At 37.2% G+C, this 20,801-nt stretch overlaps 1 protein-coding gene across 1 annotated transcript in view; it reads left to right on the top strand.

The window, feature by feature from the left end:
* ATP8B4 (ATPase phospholipid transporting 8B4 (putative)) overlaps positions 1–20,801 on the top strand; it is a 932,005-nt gene that overhangs the window by 479,623 nt on the left and 431,581 nt on the right. Inside the window, 1 exon segment of the mRNA XM_053717452.1 lies at positions 17,734–17,816. Within this exon segment, the coding sequence (XP_053573427.1) occupies positions 17,734–17,816 (83 nt within the window).

Genomic DNA, 20,801 nt, shown 5'->3' on the forward strand with positions numbered 1-20,801 from the left:
GGACATGTTTCCCTTTGTATGGACCTCTTTTTCTTCGTTCATTGTGTTTCTAGGGAATTCGTCTCCCTGGGCGTTGCTGTTGTACGACAACCTTGGGTTGTTCTATGTTCTGCAGAGTGGAATGATCCTTTTGGATTTTTCATGAGAATCTGTTCTCCTTTTTGGGGGCAGATAGCGGTCCTTGTCTTGGCCGGGTACCTTCATGGGAGTCTTGATCCCCGGGACTGATTCCTCGGAGGTTGTTTGGGCTTGATGGACTCTGGGACTGAGTGGTTTATGTGCACTTAACTGGGCTTCGGGTTTTCTCAAGGGAAGTTATGTCTTGCACTACATGTGACCGGGTGTGGTCTATGTTCATTTCCTCTATTCTGGCTGAGACTTGAACCTGAGGAGAGCGTTTCCTCTGTTAACTGTCTGGGTCTAGGAGGTGGTGAGTGCCCCAGCCATTGGGAGTATAAAGGTGCAGTTTTCTATAATTAAAAAAAAAATAAAAAAATTATTTTTGTACTTCTGTGGGTATAACCTGAGCTATGAAGGACTCTGACATGTTAGAAGGTACTCCTTCTGTACTAAATCATACCTGTTTATATTGTGAGGAGGCTGTGGTTTTCCCACTCACTCAATTATGTTCCACATGCCTTAACACCGTTATAAAGTCTAAGAAGGTAGACAAGCCTGCACATCTAGTCCTCCATCCGGAGGGGGCCTTCTTTCTGCAGACTTTGCCGCGCAGTTACAAACGTTGGTGTCTGTGGCACTCAGAGCATTAACTCGCTCTAACAAACGCAAGAGAGAGGTTAAACTTAGCTCTCCTGACCGGGAGTCATCTAAATATTTATCGGATTTTGCTATTATGTCCCAGTTATCCGATGATGAGTTAACCTCTGTAGCTTCAGAGGGTGAACTTTCTGGGTCGGAGTCCTTAGCGTCTAAGCTTCCTGCTGCGGAGGAACCGTCCTATAGATTTAAAATTGAGCACTTGCGTATTTTTTTAAAGGAGGTTCTGTCTACGTTAAAAGGTTCCAGAGGCTGCGCTGCCTGAAGAACCTATGATACCTAAATTAGACAGAGTTTACGAAGACAGGAAAGTTCCTTTGACTTTTCCTGTGCCGATTAAGATAGCGAACATTGTTAAGAACGAATGGGAAAGAATTGGTTCTTCCTTTTCCCCCTTGTCTACTTTTAAAAAGTTGTTCCCGGTCCCGGACTCTCAACTTGATTTGTGGGGCTCCATTCCTAAGGTGGATGGTACTATCTCTACTCTTGCTAAACGTACTACTACACCTCTTGAGGATAGTTCTTCGTTCAGAGAGCTGATGGATAAGAAAATGGAATCCTTTCTGAGAAAGATGTTTCATCATACAGGATTTTTGTTTCAACCGGCGACTGCAGTTGCCACGGTTCCCGGAACGGCTACCTACTGGTGCGACTCTTTGTTGGAACTCATTGAGGTGGAGTCTCCCCTCGAGGATATTCAAGACAGAATTAAAGCTCTGAGTATTGCTAATTCTTTTATCTGTGATGCGAACATGCAAATTATTCGCAAAAATGCAAAGGCCTCTGGCTTTGCGGTCCTAGCCTGCCGGGCGCTCTGGTTGAAGTCTTGGTCTGCGGATATGACTTCTAAGTCCAGACTCCTTTCTCTTCCCTTCAAGGGAAAGATTTTATTTGCTCCAGGCCTGGACGCCATTATTTCTACGGTTACCAGAAGCAAGGGTGCCTTCCTACCGCAAGATAAGAAGAACAAGTCTAAGGGACGACAATCTTCTAATTTTCGTTCTGACAAATCCCAACGACAACAATCCTCCTCCAAGCCCGAGCAACCCAAGAGTACTCGGAAGCCAGCTCAGTCCTGGTATAAATCCAAGCAGAATAAAAAGCCTGGCAAAAACAAATCGGCATGAAGGGGCGGCCCCTATATGGGATCGGATTGTGTAGTGGGCAGACTGTCTCTTTTTTCAGACGCCTTGTTCAAGGACGTACAGGATCCGTGGGTCCTGGAAGTGGTATCTCAGGGATACAAGATAGGCTTCAAATCTCATCCGCCAAGGGGCAAATTCCTTCTCTTGAATCTGTCTACCAGACCAGAAAAGAGGGATTCCTTTCTAGGATGCGTTCGGGATCTATCCTCCTTAGGAGTTGTTGTCCTGGTGCCTATGGAAGAAAGAGGTTTGGGGTTTTATTCAAACCTTTTTGTGGTCCCAAAGGAGGGAACTTTCCTCCCAATTCTGGACCTAAAATGCTTAAACAAATTTCTCAGTTTCCCTTCATTCAAGATGGAGTTAAGGGCCATCCTTCCTTTAACACCTTAACGACTAACGACGTATGGGGTACGTCCTGCAAAAAAATGCAGTTAACAACCAAGGACGAACCTGATCACTTCCAGCTGCTTTCATGTTATTGCAGGGAGCGGTTTGGGGTACCAGGAAGGCACAGGGATTGTGGACTCAGGAGGAGTCGTTCCTCCCAATCAATATTTTGGAACTACAGCAATCTTCAAGGCCTTGAAGGCTTGGCCACTTCTATCCAGGGGAATGATCTCTTCATCCTAAGGTGTTAGCAGAGATATGCAGCAAGTGGGGGACGCCGGAGATAGATCTCATGGGTCCCGTCTCAATACCAAGCTACCCAGGTACGGGTCGAGGTTGAGGGATCCCCATGCGGCTCTAATAGATGCACTAGCAGTGCCCTGGCGGTTCAAACTCATGTATCTTTTTTCTCCATTACTGCTTCTTCCTTGAGTAGTGGCCCGCATCAGGCAGGAGCGGGTATCAGTAATCCTGATTGCTCCATTGTGGCCGCGGAGGACGTAGTTTGTGGATCTAGTGGGGATGTTCTTATCTCCTCCGTGGAAGTTACCTTGTTGCAGAGACCTGCTGATACAATGTCCATTTGTTCATCAAAATCTATATTCTCTGAGGCTGACTGCGTGGAGATTGAAAGCTTAGTCTTGGCCAAGAGAGGTTACTCTTATTCAAGCTTGAAAACCAGTTACTCAGCATATGTACCACAAGGTGTGGAGGACTGACTTATTCTAGTTTGAAGAGCGTGGTTTTTCCTGGCACAGAGTTAAGGTTGCCAGAATCTTATCTTTTCTCCAGGATGGGTTGGAGAAGGGCCTTTCTGCTAGTTGCCTGAGGGGACAGATTTCGGCCCTGTTGGTTTTATTACACAAGAGACTGTCTGAGCTTCCAGACGTGCAGTCCTTTGTTAGGGCTCTGATTAGGATCAGACCTGTATTTAGATCTGGGGCTCCTCCTTGGAGCCTAAATCTTGTTCTTCGGGTTTTGCAACAGGTTCCGTTTGAGCCTCTGCATTCCGTTGACATTAAATTGTTATCTTGAAAGGTTCTCTTTTTATTGGCTATTGCCTCTGCGCACAGAGATTCTGATATCTTTGCTTTGCAATTGGAGCCCCCTTATCTGATTTTTCATGCAGATAAGGCAGTGTTACGTACTAAATTAGGTTTTCTTCCTAAGGTTGTGTCAGATCAAAACATCATTCAGGAGATTGTGGTTCCTTCCTTGGGTCCTAATCCTTCTTCATCAAAGGAGCGCTTACTTCACAATTTGAGTGTGGTTCACGCCTTGAAGTTCTAGCTTCAGGTTACTAAGGAGTTTAGACAATCTTCCTCTTTTTTTGTTGTCTATTCGGGGAAGCGTAAGGGGCAGAAGGCTACTTCGACTTCCCTATTTTTTTGGTTAAGGAGTGTCATCCACTTAGCTTACGAGACAGCAGGACATCATCCTCCTGAGAGGATAACGGCTCATTCCACTAGAGCAGTGGTTTCCTCTTTGGCCTTTAAGAACAAGGCCTCTATGGATCAGATTTGTAAGGCGGCTACCCGGTCCTCCTTACATACTTTTTCAAAATTTTGCAATTTTGATGTTTTTGCTTCGGCAGCTTTCGGGAGAAAAGTTTTGCAGGCTGCGGTGCCCTCAGAATCGGGTCCGCCTCTTCCTTTTTGTTCCCTCCCGTTATTCATTCATTGTCCTCTGGAGCTTGGGTATAGTTTTCCCAACAGTAAGGAATGAAGCCATGGACTCTCCCTATCTTAAGAAGGAAAACATAATTTATGCTTACCAGATAAAGTCAGTTTTTTTCTTGTCTATGTGCGGTTCCCTATTATTTATTTTATTCTTCTGGCACCATTTATACCCTAATGTTTTTCCTACTTTTCCTTGTTCCCCAAGCAGAATAACTGGGGTAATGAGGAAGTGGGAGGGATATTTAAGCCTTTGGCTGGGGTGTCTTTGCCTTCTCCTGGTGGTCAGGTGTTTTATTTCCCGAAAGTAAGGAATAAAGCCGTAGACTCTCGCTATCCGGAAGGAAATTAATTTATCTGGTAAGCATAAATTATGTTTTTCTGTTTTATATCACAGGAAAATAAGCAGGCTTCCAGATGTTCAAGCCTTTGTTCAGTCTTTAGGGAGAATTAGGTGCGTAATCAAACCAGTTTCTCCTCCGTAGAATTTAAATTTAATTATTTCCATCTGGCAGGCTCCTCCTTTTGAGCCCATGCATGATATTGACATATTAAATATTCTTTCTTTTGGCAATATCGTCAGTCAGGAGAGTTTCCAAACTATTGGCACTCTCATGTGACTCTCCTTACCTTATCTTTAATCAGGATATGGCTGTTTTGAGAACACAATATTGTTTTCTTCCTATGGTAGTGTCTTCGGAGAACAAAAATTAAAGTATTGTAGTCACTTCCTTATGCCAAAATCCTAGAAAATCTAAAGAGAGACGTTTACATAATTCAGATGTTGTCAGAGCTTTAAAATTTTATTTACAAGCTACAAAGGAGTTCTAATTTATTTTTTAATTTTTTGGGTCCTCATAAAGGTCAAAAAGCTACAGTTGTTATACAAGCTTCCTGGCTAAAACAGGTAATTCATAAAGCTTACTTGATAGCAGGAAGCCGCCCTCCCAAACATTACAGTCCATTCCACTAGATCAGTCTCTTCTTCCTTGGCCTTTAAAAACGAGTCTTCTGTTGAACAGATTTGCAAGATCACAACTTGAGCGTTTTTACTTATATTTACTAAATGTTATCATTTTAATATTTTTGCCTCCACGGAATCTGTTTTTTGTCAGAAACGTCCTTCAGTCTGCAGGGTCTGGCAACTGGGAACTGCCGTTTTTTTGTCCTACCCAAATTTCCACAGCTTTGGTATTAGATCCTACATATCAAGGCTCATGGACTTTCACCACCTTATGAAAAAATATATAATTTATGCTTACCTTATAAATTTCTTTCTTTCATGGAGGTGAGAGTCCACTATACCACTCTGAATTATTAGATGTTTTTTGTTGGTAGTTTGTTTATTTGCACCTCTTCGTACAGTGATTTTTCTTTCCTGCCTTTCTATTTCCTCTTCTCCTCTGCTCAGCTATATGATAAACTGAGATATACAGCGAGGTAAAAGGGTTCAAAAGCTCTTGGTGTTTGGGGTTTATTTGCCTCCTCCTAGTAGTAGGAGTTAAATCCCACACGGCAAGGCTTGTGAACTCTGGACTACCATGAACAAAAATGATTTATTAGGTAAGCATAATTTTTTTTTACAGTACAATGCCCTTTAATTTCTGATATTTATTCTATGTATTAATAAAAAAATACTTCATGTTCTAGTTTCTAGCAAACAATATGAGCCTGATTATAAAATACTCTCTAAATAAAGACGTTTAAACTGGAAGTCCCAAAATGATGTGATCTACTTAATCATAGAAATTAATGATGCTCTATAGAATGCCAAATCTCATATGTGAATGTGAGGTTAACAGGTGAGCACCTGGCACAGATATAAATGCTCATTTTCTTCTAGTTTAGTATGCCTTACTTTTCTTTGATTTAAATAAGTTTATTGTGCATTTTGAGTTTACTGTACCTGCATACAGTTTGTGAGATAAACTAATGATACCTGCAGGTGTAAAATACTGAGGGCCAGATTACAAGTGAAGCGCAAAACCAACCTGATAAATGCTACTTTTTTTTTTTAATAAGTACTACACACTGTATTTTGGTGGCAATTGGGGGGGGGGGGGGATTTAGAATATTAACTTGTAAAGGCTGGTTATTTATCACAAGCCCTCAAATGGGCGAATTTGCCTGTTTGCTGGCGCTCAATAAATTAGCGCTCCACTTGTAATCAAGCCCTTATTGAATATAATTAGACTTTTTAGAGAACTTCATACACACTCAATAAATGCCCCTGACCAGCCGAATTTCTGAAACTGCAAGGTCCATTTTACATAGAAAAAATACAAAGTGCAATGGAGTTTGTAAAAACTACACAGAAATATATAACGTATAGTCATAATAGTTTAAATATGCTCTTAAACACACAAAGTACAATTAGAATTTGTACAAATCCCAGTCCTAAATGTATTGTTCAAAATACAAAAGCTTAATGCATTAAATAAAAAATATAAAGTGCTAAGTTTAAAATGCAACAAAAACTGAAAGGGACATAAAAGTGCAAAAAGAAAATGCTTTTTAGGTTATTTAATTATTTTACTATTGGTTGCATATAACTATAGCCTCAATTTCAATCTTTCTAAAATTCTAGTTCAGTATTGGAAAAACTGGATCATCCTTAGTTTACAAGTTTTTTTTCCTCGTTTTGTATTCATATTGTCCTTCACTTTTCCCACTACATTCTTAGTTCTTCAGCTTTATTTCTGTCTGGACTTCAGAGATGGTCTGTAACATCTTTGCAGGTACAGTGAAAAAACTCCAGTGCAAGGATGATGGTTACTTAATTCTAATCCTCTGTCTGAGGAACTTCTTCCTGAACAGTACTGTCACTGTCTCAACAGTATTCCTGGTTTGACTAATTGATTATTAACTTTAAGCTTTCTTAGAATTTTTTTTTTTATTATAAAAAGTTATAGGAAGATGAAACTCAAAACGTTTCTTTCATAATCTATACAATTTTAAACAACTTTTCAATTAACATCTGTTATCAAATTTACTTCATTCTCTTGATATCCTTTGTTGAAGGAGCAGCAATGCACTACTGGGAGCTTGCTGAACAGGAAATCCAATGACAAGAGATATATATGTGCAGTCACCAATCAGCAGCTAGCTCCTGAGAGTGCGTTGCTCCTTTGACCAAAGGATACCAATTAAACCCTTTCCGCCGTTAGGACATTCCATGCAGTCCTAACTGCACTGGGCTTTTGGCTGTACTGATGCCATAATGGCTTAATATATGGGATTGTGGGCTGGAGGGCGTGCCCACAATCCCATCATTGAAATCAAGCGATCGCATGAACAATCACGTGATTTCAATTTATTTACAAATAAGTATTGTCATGAAAGGGTTGAAGAAAGCAAATTAGATAATAAAAATTGTTTGTTCTATCTGAATCATGAAACTAAAATTTGGGGTATCATGTTTCTAACAGGTGGACTTTATTCAGTCAGCAAATTATTCACTTAGGTGAATGGTCATAAAGCAAATACTTACCTTAAACTTGTTCACAAATGGGAAATCCACAAGTTGAATTGGTGGATTTCAAAGTTCAGCATAGAAGCCCTCTTGCATTCTCTTCAATTGTCAATATGCAGCTGGGCATCACAGGTAATGGCTCTCCAACCTAAATAGCATATCATTGAATCTTTTCCTTTATTTATTTTTAAAATCATCACTGTTGGTATCTTGCCTTTACACTGTAGGTTGAAATTTTGATCTCACTTTTTCTTTAGAAAAATAATTTCTCGCGTGTTACAGGGAGGATTTACGTTATGCTGTAGACACATGGGGGCCTATTTATGAAATGTCTGTCCGACATGATCCGAACAGAGGATCATGTCCGACAGACATCACTGAATGCGGAGAGCAATGCGCTCTCCGCATTCAGCATTGCACCAGCAGCTCTTGTGAACTGCTGGTGCAACGCCGCCCCCTGCAGATTCGTGGCCAATCGGCCGCAAGCTGGGGATGTCAATCAACCCGATCGTATTTGATCGGGTTGATTTCACGCGATCTCTGCCTCCTCAGAGCAGGCGGACAGGTTATGGGTCTCAAAAGGTTAATGCTTCCAGATTGTTTGATGCAATTCGTTTAACAGTTTTAGGTCAGTTATGTTTTGTGTAACTCCCCATTCCTGGATATTCACAAGGATTAAACAGTTATTTCAATGTCTAAAAAGAAAAGTTAAAGCGTCTTAGGTTATTACCGGTATATGGTGCCTGTAACTTGCATGAAATTCCAAAAGCCCTATTTAATGCAACATAGGAGAATGATTAGTACTGTCATGGGTAACTTTATTTTCTGGTTGTCTTTAACATAGCTTTGTAATGAACCTTGTAATTGAATTCATATTGGAGGAATGAGTTATGTTTCGCATTCTGCTAATGTCTGAAAGTATTTATTTGTGTGCTACAACATGTACAATCATCTGCCTCTCATGGTAAGTAGATTTAGTATATTCATGTTGTAAACATGAAAGAATCAGTGAATGAATGAATAATGATGTAATTAAACATCAAAACATCTACTTACATTGGGTTATATTACTGTTAACTTTTTAATTTTACATATTTTCAAATTGTTTTACTCTGATTTGTTTTGAGCTAAGTTTGGGGAATTAGGGTGTTTATATACTGTGCTGGAATTTTGCTGTCAAAGAAATATGTCTCTGATGTTCTTTTAGCTAAACCTAATAACTTTTTAACCCTTACTTAATACATTAAATAAATAATATTGAATACAAATGTATGGTTTGTTGTTGTGTTTATTAAGTTAATGATCTTTGACCACAGCATTTATTTTGTTGAATTAAAAAAAACACTTTAAATGCATTAAAAGGCAACTAACCATATAAATACAGTACATCGAAACAAAGGCAGAACAAAAAACAATTTTTATCATAAAACTACAATATTCCATAGAAAATTAATAAATGTAGTTTGGATTCTCAGATTAGTTACGTACAAACACAGGCTCGCTATGTGCTAATGGGGAGAGCGCTCTAAGATAATATGGACTAGTTAATGCCATATATGTATGGGGAAAATAACTTTTTGGGCTAGATTACAATCATTTGCACCCGAGTGATAAGGGATATATGTTTTATATATATATATATATATATATATATATATATATATATATATATATATATGTGTATATATATATATATATATATATGTATATATATATGTGTGTTATCATATTTGCAGAAGTAGTATGTTACGTATTTATAACAATAGCGGTGAAATAGGTTGAAGATGAAATAGAAAATCATTGGAAGTGAAATATAGTAATTTATAGGCAAGGAAAAATACATTCATGAATATCAAGCACATACAGTAATGTGCAAAAGTCTTAGGCCACTATTAGATTTGTTGTTTTAGCAAAGTTTTAATGACCATCCATATTTATTTTTCATCTCTTTATTAAGATACAAACAGAAAATACAGGGAATATGTACACAAATTATAAAAAACACAATTTTCAGAACAAAATGTCTTATTCAGGTCAAAGTCAGTATTTAGTGTGACCTCCTTTGGCACTAAGCACATGTTGAACTCTTTTGGGGAGACTGTCCTGAAGTTTTCTGAAGTAATATTCTGGTATATTATACCAAGCTTCATTCAGCAATTCCCAGAGTTCATTTTTAGATTTAGGTTGTCTTTTATTTCTTTCTCTGTCCAGGTGATCCCATACTGCCTCTATAAAATTCAGGTATGGAGGCCAGTCCATGACTGTCAGTGTTTTATCAGCTTGTTGTCTCTCCAAATATGGTTTCATTGCATTAGCATTGTGCTTGGGATCGTTATGCTGAAAAATAAAACCATTCCAGAAGGAATGATGAATTAAAACCTGTCTGTACTTTTCAGCATTCATGATCCCATCAATTTGGACAATATCACCAACACCACTTGACCTTCCAGTCATTTTTTTTGTCCTGGACCTCCCCTGATTCTTCAAATTTCTTTAACAGCTTGAGTATCCAGTTTGTTTTCTGATTTCCCTTTGAGAGTGGCCTTGCTGATGCAAGAGTATGATTTTATGTCTGTCAAATTCTGTGATCTTTGGCTTCCAATTAATTAAGCTCATACCACATATGTATGTAATGCTTAAGCACAAACCTGGTGTAATTGACATTTTCAAAAGCAGTAATTTTGACATGAAATAGTAGGACAAATTCAGGTGTTAGCAATGACATTAATTAGGGTTCCATTCCATTTAGATTTACGAGAGCCAGTAAATCTGCTATTGCACAAGTGTACGGGGAGGTCACACTAAATATTTTTTCAGATTTTTTTTCTATTTTTTAACACTGCATACATATATCCTGTATTTTCTGGTTGTATTCTATTGAAGAGACTGAGAATTATATATGGTCATTATACCATTGCTAAAACAACAAGATAAGATTTCAGGGAATTTCGGTAGTTCCTTATTTGGACGACATTTTTGTCCAAGTTCCTTCTTTATATTTGGATGAATCTCACATAGCCATACTATTTCAAATTCTTCTCAGTCATGGCTGGAAAATTAATGTTCCAAAGAGTTTTTTGATTTCTCACATGAACCTAAAGCTGTAGAATCACAACAACAACCCCAATCAATCTGTCTGGACTAAAGGACCAGACTATTGCCCCAATTTATCAAGGTCTGTCGGACCTGATCCGACAGTGCGGATCAGGTCCGACAGACCTCGCTGAATACGGTGAGCAATACGCTCGCCGTATTCAGCATTGCACCAGCAGCTCACAAGAGCTGCTGGTGCAATGCCGCCCCCTGCAGACTCGCGGCCAATAGGCCGCCAGCAGGGGGGTGTCAATCAACCCGGTTGTACTCGATCGGGTTGATTTCTGGCGATGTCTGTCCGCCTGCTCAGAGCAGGTGGACAGGTTATGGAGCAGCAGTCTTTGTGACTGCTGCTTCATAACTGCTGTTTCTGGCGAGCCTGCAGGCTCGCCAGAAACACGGGGCATCAAGCTCCATTCGGAGCTTGATAAATATGCCCCTTACTTTTACTTGCTGGATAGCTCACAAGTAGGTTTTTACTAGTGGCTTCTTTTCTTCGACCATCTTGGACCTTGTTTACCATGGACACCAGTTTGTTAGGATGGGGGGCTGATGGGAGTCAGAGAAATCTCAAGGAGTTTGGTTTGCTTAGGTAGTGAGGTTTCCAATCAATGTTTTGAAACTTAAGCGACTTTCAGGGCTCTTTAGAGTTGGTCACTTATCAAGCGAGTACCTAAGATTTCAATCACTTATTCATGGCTGTGGCATACATAAATCATTAAGAGGGAACTTGAAGTTCTTCGGTGATGAAGGAAGTATCTCACATTCTGAGCTGGTTTGAACTTAATGACTGTGTAATTTAGGACTGCAACTAACGATTATTTTCATAATCGATTAATCGGTCGATTATTTTTTCGACTAATCGACTAATCGGATAAAAAAAGAATAATTGTTTCCTATATTTTAAATAAAATCAACATACTGAGTGTTACAAATATAAACTTCAGACTAAAACTTTACATTAACACAACTGTTTGTCCAATTATTAAGCAGCAGAGCACAGTTTTTTTAATTAAACAAAACCAAAAACTGTTTGAAAAGAGGTAGAACTAGAAAGCGTTAGACTATCACTGTTAATAACTTTCTGTTATTTACTCTTTAAGAAACTTTGCATTGAAATGCAAAAATCTCAACATGTCCACATGCTTCTGGCTAAGGCTGGTTCTCTGTTTGCAGCTATATTTCCTGCAGCAGAGAAGAGGCACTCAGATGGTGTTGAGGTGCTTGAGATGCATAAGTAGGGTTTTGCCAATTTCACCAAAGTGGGATATTTATCTTTGTTAGCTCTTCACCAATGCAAAGTGTTTTTCACCTTGGTACGGGGCCTCTCAATAACGTAACCCTTGACTTCATTCTAACATAAAAAATATCTTGAATATCTATATGCAATGGTAAATAACCAGCTATAAGGTTAGGGGAAAATATCTAGTCCGCTCTTAAAATAACAGATATATACGTATACAGGTTAAATCTGGTACATATTATTACAATTTATTAAAAATATTAAAAAAAACAATACAAAACAAATAAAAAGCGCTAAGGACTATATATCAATAACAGGACAAAGCCTTACACATTTATTTATACAGTACATATAATCAGCAATAGCAAGCAATACGCTAATAATTGTTCAAACAGATAATAGTGCACATCAATTTAAATGACTCCCATCAATCTAGGGGCTAGGTGTAAATAACAAGCTTGGCACTATATCATGAAAAGGATAGTTCCAAATCACCTGATTTAATATAAACAATCCAAACGATGACTATTATATCTGGGTTGCACATAAACCACAAGTAGTTGTAAAGGTATACTGTCCTGAAAAGTGAAAAGTAGACGTCCTTTAGGCTAAGGACATAACCATAAAACACAATACCATGTGCAGGAATTTATTGGAGTGAAGGAGCTGGTGTTGTGCACAGACCAACTAATTGCAAACTAACTAATCGATTATGAGATTCGTTGACAACTATTTTCATAATCGATTATTATCGATTATGACGATTAGTTGTTGCAGCTATAGTGTAATTTCAGCCAATATCATTCCAGATGTCAAAAGTTGGGAAGCCGAGTTTCTCAATCGTATGTCTTTTCATTTAGAAGAATTGTGTCTCAGACAGGAAGTGCTCAAACAGTTTGTAAGCAAGTTGGTATAGCTTCTCATTTATTACAATTAAAATAAATTCAATTAAATTACAAACTCCTCAGGTACTATTCCAGATCATGGGTTCCTTGTGCAGAACTAAACCCTCCACTTGCTGAATTAGTTAAGCAGATCTGGTTCAGATGACCTGCTCCCCTCCTTGGTCTCTGCTGTGGAGAAAAGATTTTCTATTACAGTCCTATTTCTCTCATCCAGATCTAAAATGTTCTACATCCGATGGTTTTCAGATTGAGCATCTGTTTCTGCGCCAAAGAGGTTTTTCTGATTCGGTCATCAATCTGTTATTTAAACAAGGAAGGCTGCTACAAGAAACTTTTATCAGGATGTTTGGAAGGTTTTCTTCTTTATTGATGTGATAATAAAGTTGTTAGGATTCTTTCTGAATTCTAAGCATCCTGCAATTTCTTCAGGTTGGTTTAGATAAGGGGTTATCGGTCAGTTTCTTGAAAGATCAATTTTTTTTTAGTGTTTTCAGTCTGTACCATAGGAAGCTCGCCAGGTTGCCTTACATTCAGGCTTTCATGAAGGCTCTGTGGAACCTTAATCTAGTATAGAGTTTTGCAGGCTTCTCCTCAGGAACTTTCTGCAGTTTCTTGCGAGGCTCCTTATCTTATTTTTCTTCCGGATAAGTTCTCAGGACACGCTTCAGTTTTTTTTAATCTAAAGTAGCTTAGTTTCTAAACCTTAGTCAGGAGATTATGATTATGTCTTTGTGTCTGGTTCCCAAAACATTAAAATAAAAAACAGTTGCAGAGCAGCTTCTGCTGGTTTTTCCTTCAGGCTACTAAAGACTTCAGCCAATCTTCAGCATTGTTTGATTTTTTCTCAGTAAGGTGTAAGGGTCAGAAGAGTTCTGCAATTACCTTGACCTCTTGGTTGAAATTATTATAGCCTTCCCCACCTTGTATTACAGCTTAGTCTATTACGTCTTAAACTACTAGGCTTCTGTAGAACAAATTTCCAAAGTTTTATAGTTTTGATGTGTTTTCCTCTTTTGAAGCAGGTTTTGGCAGGAAATTTCTCCAGGCTGCATTGTCTGGTCAGTATTGTCTATTCTGAGGCGGGGTTTGTCTGGAACTTTGTCCTGGCTGCAGTGGCTGGTCAATAATGTGCATACCTTCTTTTTGTCACAACTTTTTTTTTGTTTCGTGGACTCCACAGCTTGGGTATTAGATTCCACATGTGATGGCTTCTGGACTCTCACTACCTTATGAAAGAAAACAAAATGTATAATTACCTGACAAATTAATTTCTTCCATGGTGGTGAGAGTCTACTAGAACCGTCCTGTTCTTTCTTATTTAGGGCTAGATCACAAGTTGTACGCAAAATATTGCTTCCACAAAAGCGATAATTGCTCTCAGCTCAGTAATACCAGCACATGCAAATGTGCGCTGGTATTACAAGGGAGGTGCAATTTGAACGTGTGCTGTAATGGCTGGTTATTTATCGTGCGCCCGTAAATGTGCAAATTTGCCCGTTTGCGGGCGCAAGATAAATTAGGGAAGGTGTTTTTTGTTATCTCAACAAGATCTGAAAGAGATGATAACTTTATTTTTACAGAGAAATATGTGCATTAAGTACATTTTCCACATTTGTAGAAAACTTATTTTTTTTTTAGCTTTTGTAAAATTCTTTGGGCTCAATGATCTAAAATTGTCAGCTCTGGTGAAATTATCTAAGAAGTATTTAGTCAGTACTGTGAGGTTACTTACAGAATTTTAGAAAGGCACATTTTAGCTTGAAAGCTGTTTATTTAGCCATAGTTTATAGGAGAGACCCATATTGTAATATAATACTTAAAAAAGAACCCAAAGAATTTGCGCAATATCTGTCCATGCGAGTTTTTGATCATCAGGCCCTTAATGAGATGGTCTTTCACATAAGAAGCCTCTTGGAAAACTCTTTTGTATGTGTTTTCTGTAATATTAGCCTACACTGTTTCTCTTTTAAGTCATTTTACATAGAATGCACATAATGTAATTAATTCTTGTGCTATGATTTAAAATGATAAGTTCTAATTTGTTATTAATCTTTTTTTTTTTCCTTTGCTAACATATCCCCCCTTTTCTTTTTTCAGACTTCAATAGTTTTGTTCATTTGATCGACCTTAATATAACTCATATCAGTTGAGTGCACATGAAGAATTAGTGTACTCCTGTCGGGCTCTGCGCACATAAGCCAGACAGGAGTTCACTAATTCTTCATGTGTGCTAACCCGACATGAGTTATTTATTTATTAACTATAAGATATTGAAAAATATAAACAGATGTACTAAAATATTGTAAAACTATCAATATATATATATTTTACAGCAACTATAATTATTATCAATTCTTTTTCAATATTTTATATTTAATGTTTACAAGCTTTAAAGGGACATGAGACCCAAAAATTTTCGTTCATTATTAAGATAGAGAATACAATTTAAAAAGGTTTCCACATTACTTCTATTTTCAAATTTGCTTTGTGCTTATGTTATTCTTTGTTAAAGAGATACCTAGGTAGGTAGCGTGCACATGCCTAAAACACTGCATGACAGGAAACAGTGCTGCCATCTAGTGCTCTTGCTAATGTATAACATTGTTGCAAAACTACTGCCATATAGTGCTGCAGACACGTGCACACTACTGAGCTTACATCCCCTGCTTTTCAACAAAGGATAACAATAAAAAATAGGAAAATGTTATAATAGAAGTAAATTGGAAACTTGTTTAAAATGTCATGCTCTATCTAAATAAATAAAGAAACATTTTGTGTTTTATATTCCTTTAAAGGGACAGTCTACACCAGACTTTTTATTGTTTTAAAAGGTAGATAATCCCTTTATTACCCATTCCTCAGTTTTGCATAACTAACACAGTTATATTAATACACATTTTACCTCTGTGATTACCTTGTATCTAAGCCTCTGCAAACTGCCCTCTTATTTCAGTTCTTTTAACAGACTTGCATTTTAACCAATCAGTGCTAACTCCTAGGTAACTCCACGTTAATGAGCTCAATGTGATCTATCTGACACACATGAGTCAATGCCCTCTAGTGGTGAAAAACTGTAAAAATGCCTTCAAATTAGAGGCGGCCTTCAAGGTCTAAGAAATTAGCATATGAACCTCCTAGTTTTAGCTTTCAACTGAGAATACCAAGAGAACAAAGCAAAATTGGTGATAAAAGTAAATTAGAATTTTTTTTAAAATGACATGCCCTATCTGAATCATGAAAGTTTATTTTGGCCTAGACTGTCCCTTTAAGATAACTCATTTTTAAAGTGGGCTAACCTAACACTGCGTTAGATTTACAGCTTGCAAACCGAATCGTGTGACACATATTTTACATTCTCATGTTCTTCATATAGATAAAAATAGTTATTTTTAAATATATATTTATTTATATATATTACAATGTTGATGTAAAATGTATGTCTATTTATCTTTATTAATATATACAGGTATGGATATAAACATATATAATAATACCTATTTAAAAATACAAAAAAACATTTCCCCTATATAAAGAACATTGGAATATTAAATATTTACAGTAAAACACTTGATTAAATATTATTATATCATTATTATGTAGACACACACACACATATATATATATATATATATATATATATATATATATATATATATATATATATATATATATATATATATATATATATATATATATGCAGCCTGTTAATGGTTGCACAGTGGAGATGATAGAGGGTATCATATTTACTTATTCCTACTTTTCTTATTTATCATTCTCCTTGTCCTGCTGTAGCATAGGATATGTAAAAAACTACCTTGTAAAGGTATGGCTGTTAGTGCCTTTAAGAAGTAGGGGTGCTACAATAATAAATGTGCAACCTCCATAGTAACTGCAAAACAATTGTGTGTGTTAGATCATGAGAATATGAGAAAGTAAGAAATAGGATGTGTGTGTGAGAAAGTGAAAATATATGTGAGAGAAACTGTGTGACAGATTGTTTAACAGTGTGTGACTGTGTGCCCAGGGGCAGAGCTTTTTCTCACTTTCTGCGATGAGATGTTTTTATTGAAACATTATCTGCAGGTCATTTTGAAATTAAATTAAATTGTAAATTAAGCAGTTTCACTAAAGCACCAGCTCAAATGCAATGCATTGATTACCTGGAGCATAAAGTAATTTATAAAGAGCTGACAATTGCATTGCAAATTAGCTGCAGTGAAAAATAAATACATTTTATTAATAAATCTGGTTCTGTTGCCTTTGGTCTAACATCACATATTAATAAGGTAACTAAGTAGTTGGGTTAGGTGCATTGCTCATAAGAACAATATTCAGGATTTACAGCTTTGCAGACTGGGAAAGCTTTCACCTTCCTTTAATTTATGGCACTTTTAATGCTTCTTTTGACCAGTTCTGCCTTGTTTTCTTTGATCGGATCCTAGTTCTTTCTATAATCACTATACAATGTAATTCCATTATTTCATTCCTACTTGTGATTGTTTCCAATTTTTTTTTTCTTACTCCATTTCCATTCCACTCTGGAATCATGCTATTTTTTCTCTGTTATAAGGATATTAAACACCTCTTGCATTTGTGAAAAACACGTGCTTCTCCCACACTCCCTGGGGTTGACAAAAAGCATATTCTGTAATCTGCAAATACTGCAAATCATATAGCTGCCTTAGGTAATTTAAAGCATTTTGAAAGCCTAACCTACAGATTTTGCCTCCCTAAAGAGTTTGGGACAAAGCACAATTTTTATACAAATGCAAGATGTCTAATTTCCCTTTAAATTAATATCTCAATCTTTCTATTCAGTTCCTTTTTTCCTTTCTTCAACAAAGAAATTTAATTTCCAAAAGCTGGATGTTTGCACATTCTGAACCCTTTTGCTGTTATTTTTTTCTCTCATATACATATTTGTCTTGCTTTTCTGTTTTTTTTTTTTTAATTTTTACTAAATCTTTCATTGTTATAATATGAAAGATTACGGAAATATGAAGATGTACGTAAATATATGATTTTTGTTTTTAAGGGAGACAAATTTGAAGGTTCGCCAAGCTCTACCAGTAACAGCGGAACTTGGAGAAGATATATCATTGCTTGCAGAATTTGATGGTAAGCCATCACAATCATAGTTTATCAAATGGTTTAATTTTATTTAAACTTTAAAGATTTCAACTCTTTACATTTTGAATACATTTAAAATCATTGTGTAGATGTAGAGCAGAATACCAAAACTAGATGTAACACATTTTCACCAGGGTGCCTAGACTTTTTTAATTGGGAATTCTTGGATCCTAGTATAGCCTTAGGCATTAGTAAACATATTAATAAAGTGTAGGTGTATGTGCATGTTTACATTATTAACTAAAAGAATATCAGCAGGGACTGCTTTATAAGTGGACCAGGTGGTATCATGTGATGGAGGTATCATTTGACTGGTGTAACACATACGGCGAACATATTCTTGATAATTAAGATTTTACTCTTATATGCAGTCCATCCGCTTTATTATCAGCATGCTCTTGTATAAAATGTTGTGCTGCTGAATTTCTGATACTGCTTACAATACTTGGATTTAGACTGTAGTAAATGGAAAGTTGTGGGGGGGGGTGGGTTATTCTTGGAGACCCTGCATCTTATTATATTTATGCATTAATTCACCTACTGTGAGGACTACTTTTCTTGTCGCAAAAACTGTAGGTTTTTGCTAGTTTTTGACATCACACAATCTTCTGTTTGTATTTGCAATTCAGCTAGTCAGTTTTTCAATAAAAACAATTATCAGAAGCAAAAAAGTTGGGTGTGTTTTACTCTACGTGTTATAGTGTTATAATTTTCTACACATAGTATGCCATGTATCAAATAGCAGGTGGACAAAGTTTCCAGTCAGTCACCTTTGTTTGGGGCTATTGAGGCAATTACCGCCCACTGTAAACATTTCACAAGATAGCGCTTGTGCATCCCAATCCCCTACTCTTGTGCAACCACTTTGGAGTTGCAGGGTTTGATAATCACCCTAGATGAATTTTAAACGTGATTGCAGACCCTTATGAGCGAGCCTTTACTAAAAGAGCTCTGAAGCTACATACACAGCTGTTTAAATGAAGCACATAGTATTGACTTTGTGAGAATAATAGCTTGATATAAAAAAAATATCACAGGGTCATATTGAAGCCTCACTCTGCATGTTGGAGAGCATTGCTATAGGATAATGATTCTAAAAAGTGTGTTTTAGTTGTTCTTCATTTTCATACGGGGAATCGAGTAGCATTTTTTTTCTCCTTGTAGAGTTGCTGAGCAAAATACAGAAACTCTAGTAATTGGAACAAAAAGTGTTTTAGCTAGCTATAACAAAAGCCTACATAAAGATACAGACCAAGAAACATATACATTGAATTAACACAGAGCATATTTATATATTTGTGTGTGTGTTGTGTGAAAGAGGGTATGATGACAAACTCCTCAGGACAACAAAAGCAATGGATGATCAAATCCCATGGGATTTATTACTTAAATAAAATAAAAAAAGTGTTGGAGACAATTTAATAATTACAATAAATACATTTTTAGTTGTCCTATGGTCTTGAATACAAGAAGATTTGTGATACTATACATAAATGTCTACCAATACTGACAACTGATCCAATACTTAATAAAATTGTTACATCAGGTTGTCAATTTGTAATGAAGAAATCCAAAACAATTGGCAATTTTGTAGCCCATTCTCACCTGAAAAAAAGAGTCAGCTTAAATGAAGGGCCACCAGGTGTAAAACCTGTGCATTTATGAAGGTAGGGGACACTTTTGCCTCTAGTGTAACAAATCAGGAATATCAGATAAAATATAGACTTGATTGTAATTCTACACATGTATTTTGTAGGGGGTGTAACATACAATCTGAGACAAAACGAAAAAAATACCCTAATAAGCGTTCAGTGCCAAAGTGAATACAAAGATATCAAATGTAATACGCCGCTCAGTAACTCAATGCTTGTCAGAGGTCCCAGTACAACAGTCCCACTGAACATAAACAAAACAGTCCTTCAGCTTAATGTGAGTATTATACAGACCTTTATCAGACCTCAGAAGCGAGTTTCCAGGGATAGCCCTTTCTCGGCGTGTAACCTTTGTAGCTGCTCCAGGCTCGGTGCCTACAACTTTAGCTGTCACAGTCTCCGTTCTGAAAAAACCTCCTTCAGAGTATCGTCATCCTGCAAATCGCTATGCGATATCCCAAAACCACCAACGATCAGTCATCCAAAGAAAGCACAGCAGAAGACGCAGGGAAAAGTTAAAACTTCACTTTTATTGTTGGCTTAAAAGTACTAGACAAAGTAGGTGAGCAATGGTCTTGCATGTTTCAGCTCATGCATTACTCATAGACGGTCTATGTTGTACCCGTTGTGATGTTATGTACCTTTTTAAACTCACCTAGTTAAGCCGACAATAAAAGTGAAGTTCTAACTTTTCACTGTGTCTCCTGCTGGGCTTTCTTTGGATGACGTAACATACAATAAAAACTGATTTTTAAAAGATGTTTTGGAGCATTTAAGGGATATTGAGAACCGGGTTATCTATACCCCCGTTGCCAAGTATTTAAAAAATGAACACTCAGGCGATTCTTCCCTAGTTCAAATTCAAGCTATTGTTCATGTTCTTTTGAGCAAGAGAGCAGGAGATAGGGAATATACTCTAAGTAAAAAAGAGGTACATGTCTCTTGTTCAGAGGAAGATTGCTTGTATTTTGGGGCTGGACTGACCTTGTTAGGCGGGACCAAACTGATATATTTCAGGAATGTTTTCCTCTGTGAAAGCACAACTTTGCTAAAAGAGGCTGTTCCTAGACGGTAACTCGCATAGAACAAGCTTCTGAGCTTTTTTCGTTTCTGATTGAGTGCTTCTCTTTCTTTATGACTTCCGTCTTTGTCTGCAGACATGGGGGCATATTTATCTCCGAATGGAGCTTGATGGCCTGTATTTCTGGCGAGCCTGCAGGCTCGCCAGAAACAGCAGTTATGAAGCAGCGGTCACAAAGACCGCTGCTCCATAACCTGTCCGCCTGCTCTGAGCAGGCGGACAGACATCGCCGGAAATGTA

Source organism: Bombina bombina, chromosome 6 (genome assembly GCF_027579735.1).
Source record: "Bombina bombina isolate aBomBom1 chromosome 6, aBomBom1.pri, whole genome shotgun sequence".
NCBI classification, from domain to species: Eukaryota; Metazoa; Chordata; class Amphibia; order Anura; family Bombinatoridae; genus Bombina; species Bombina bombina.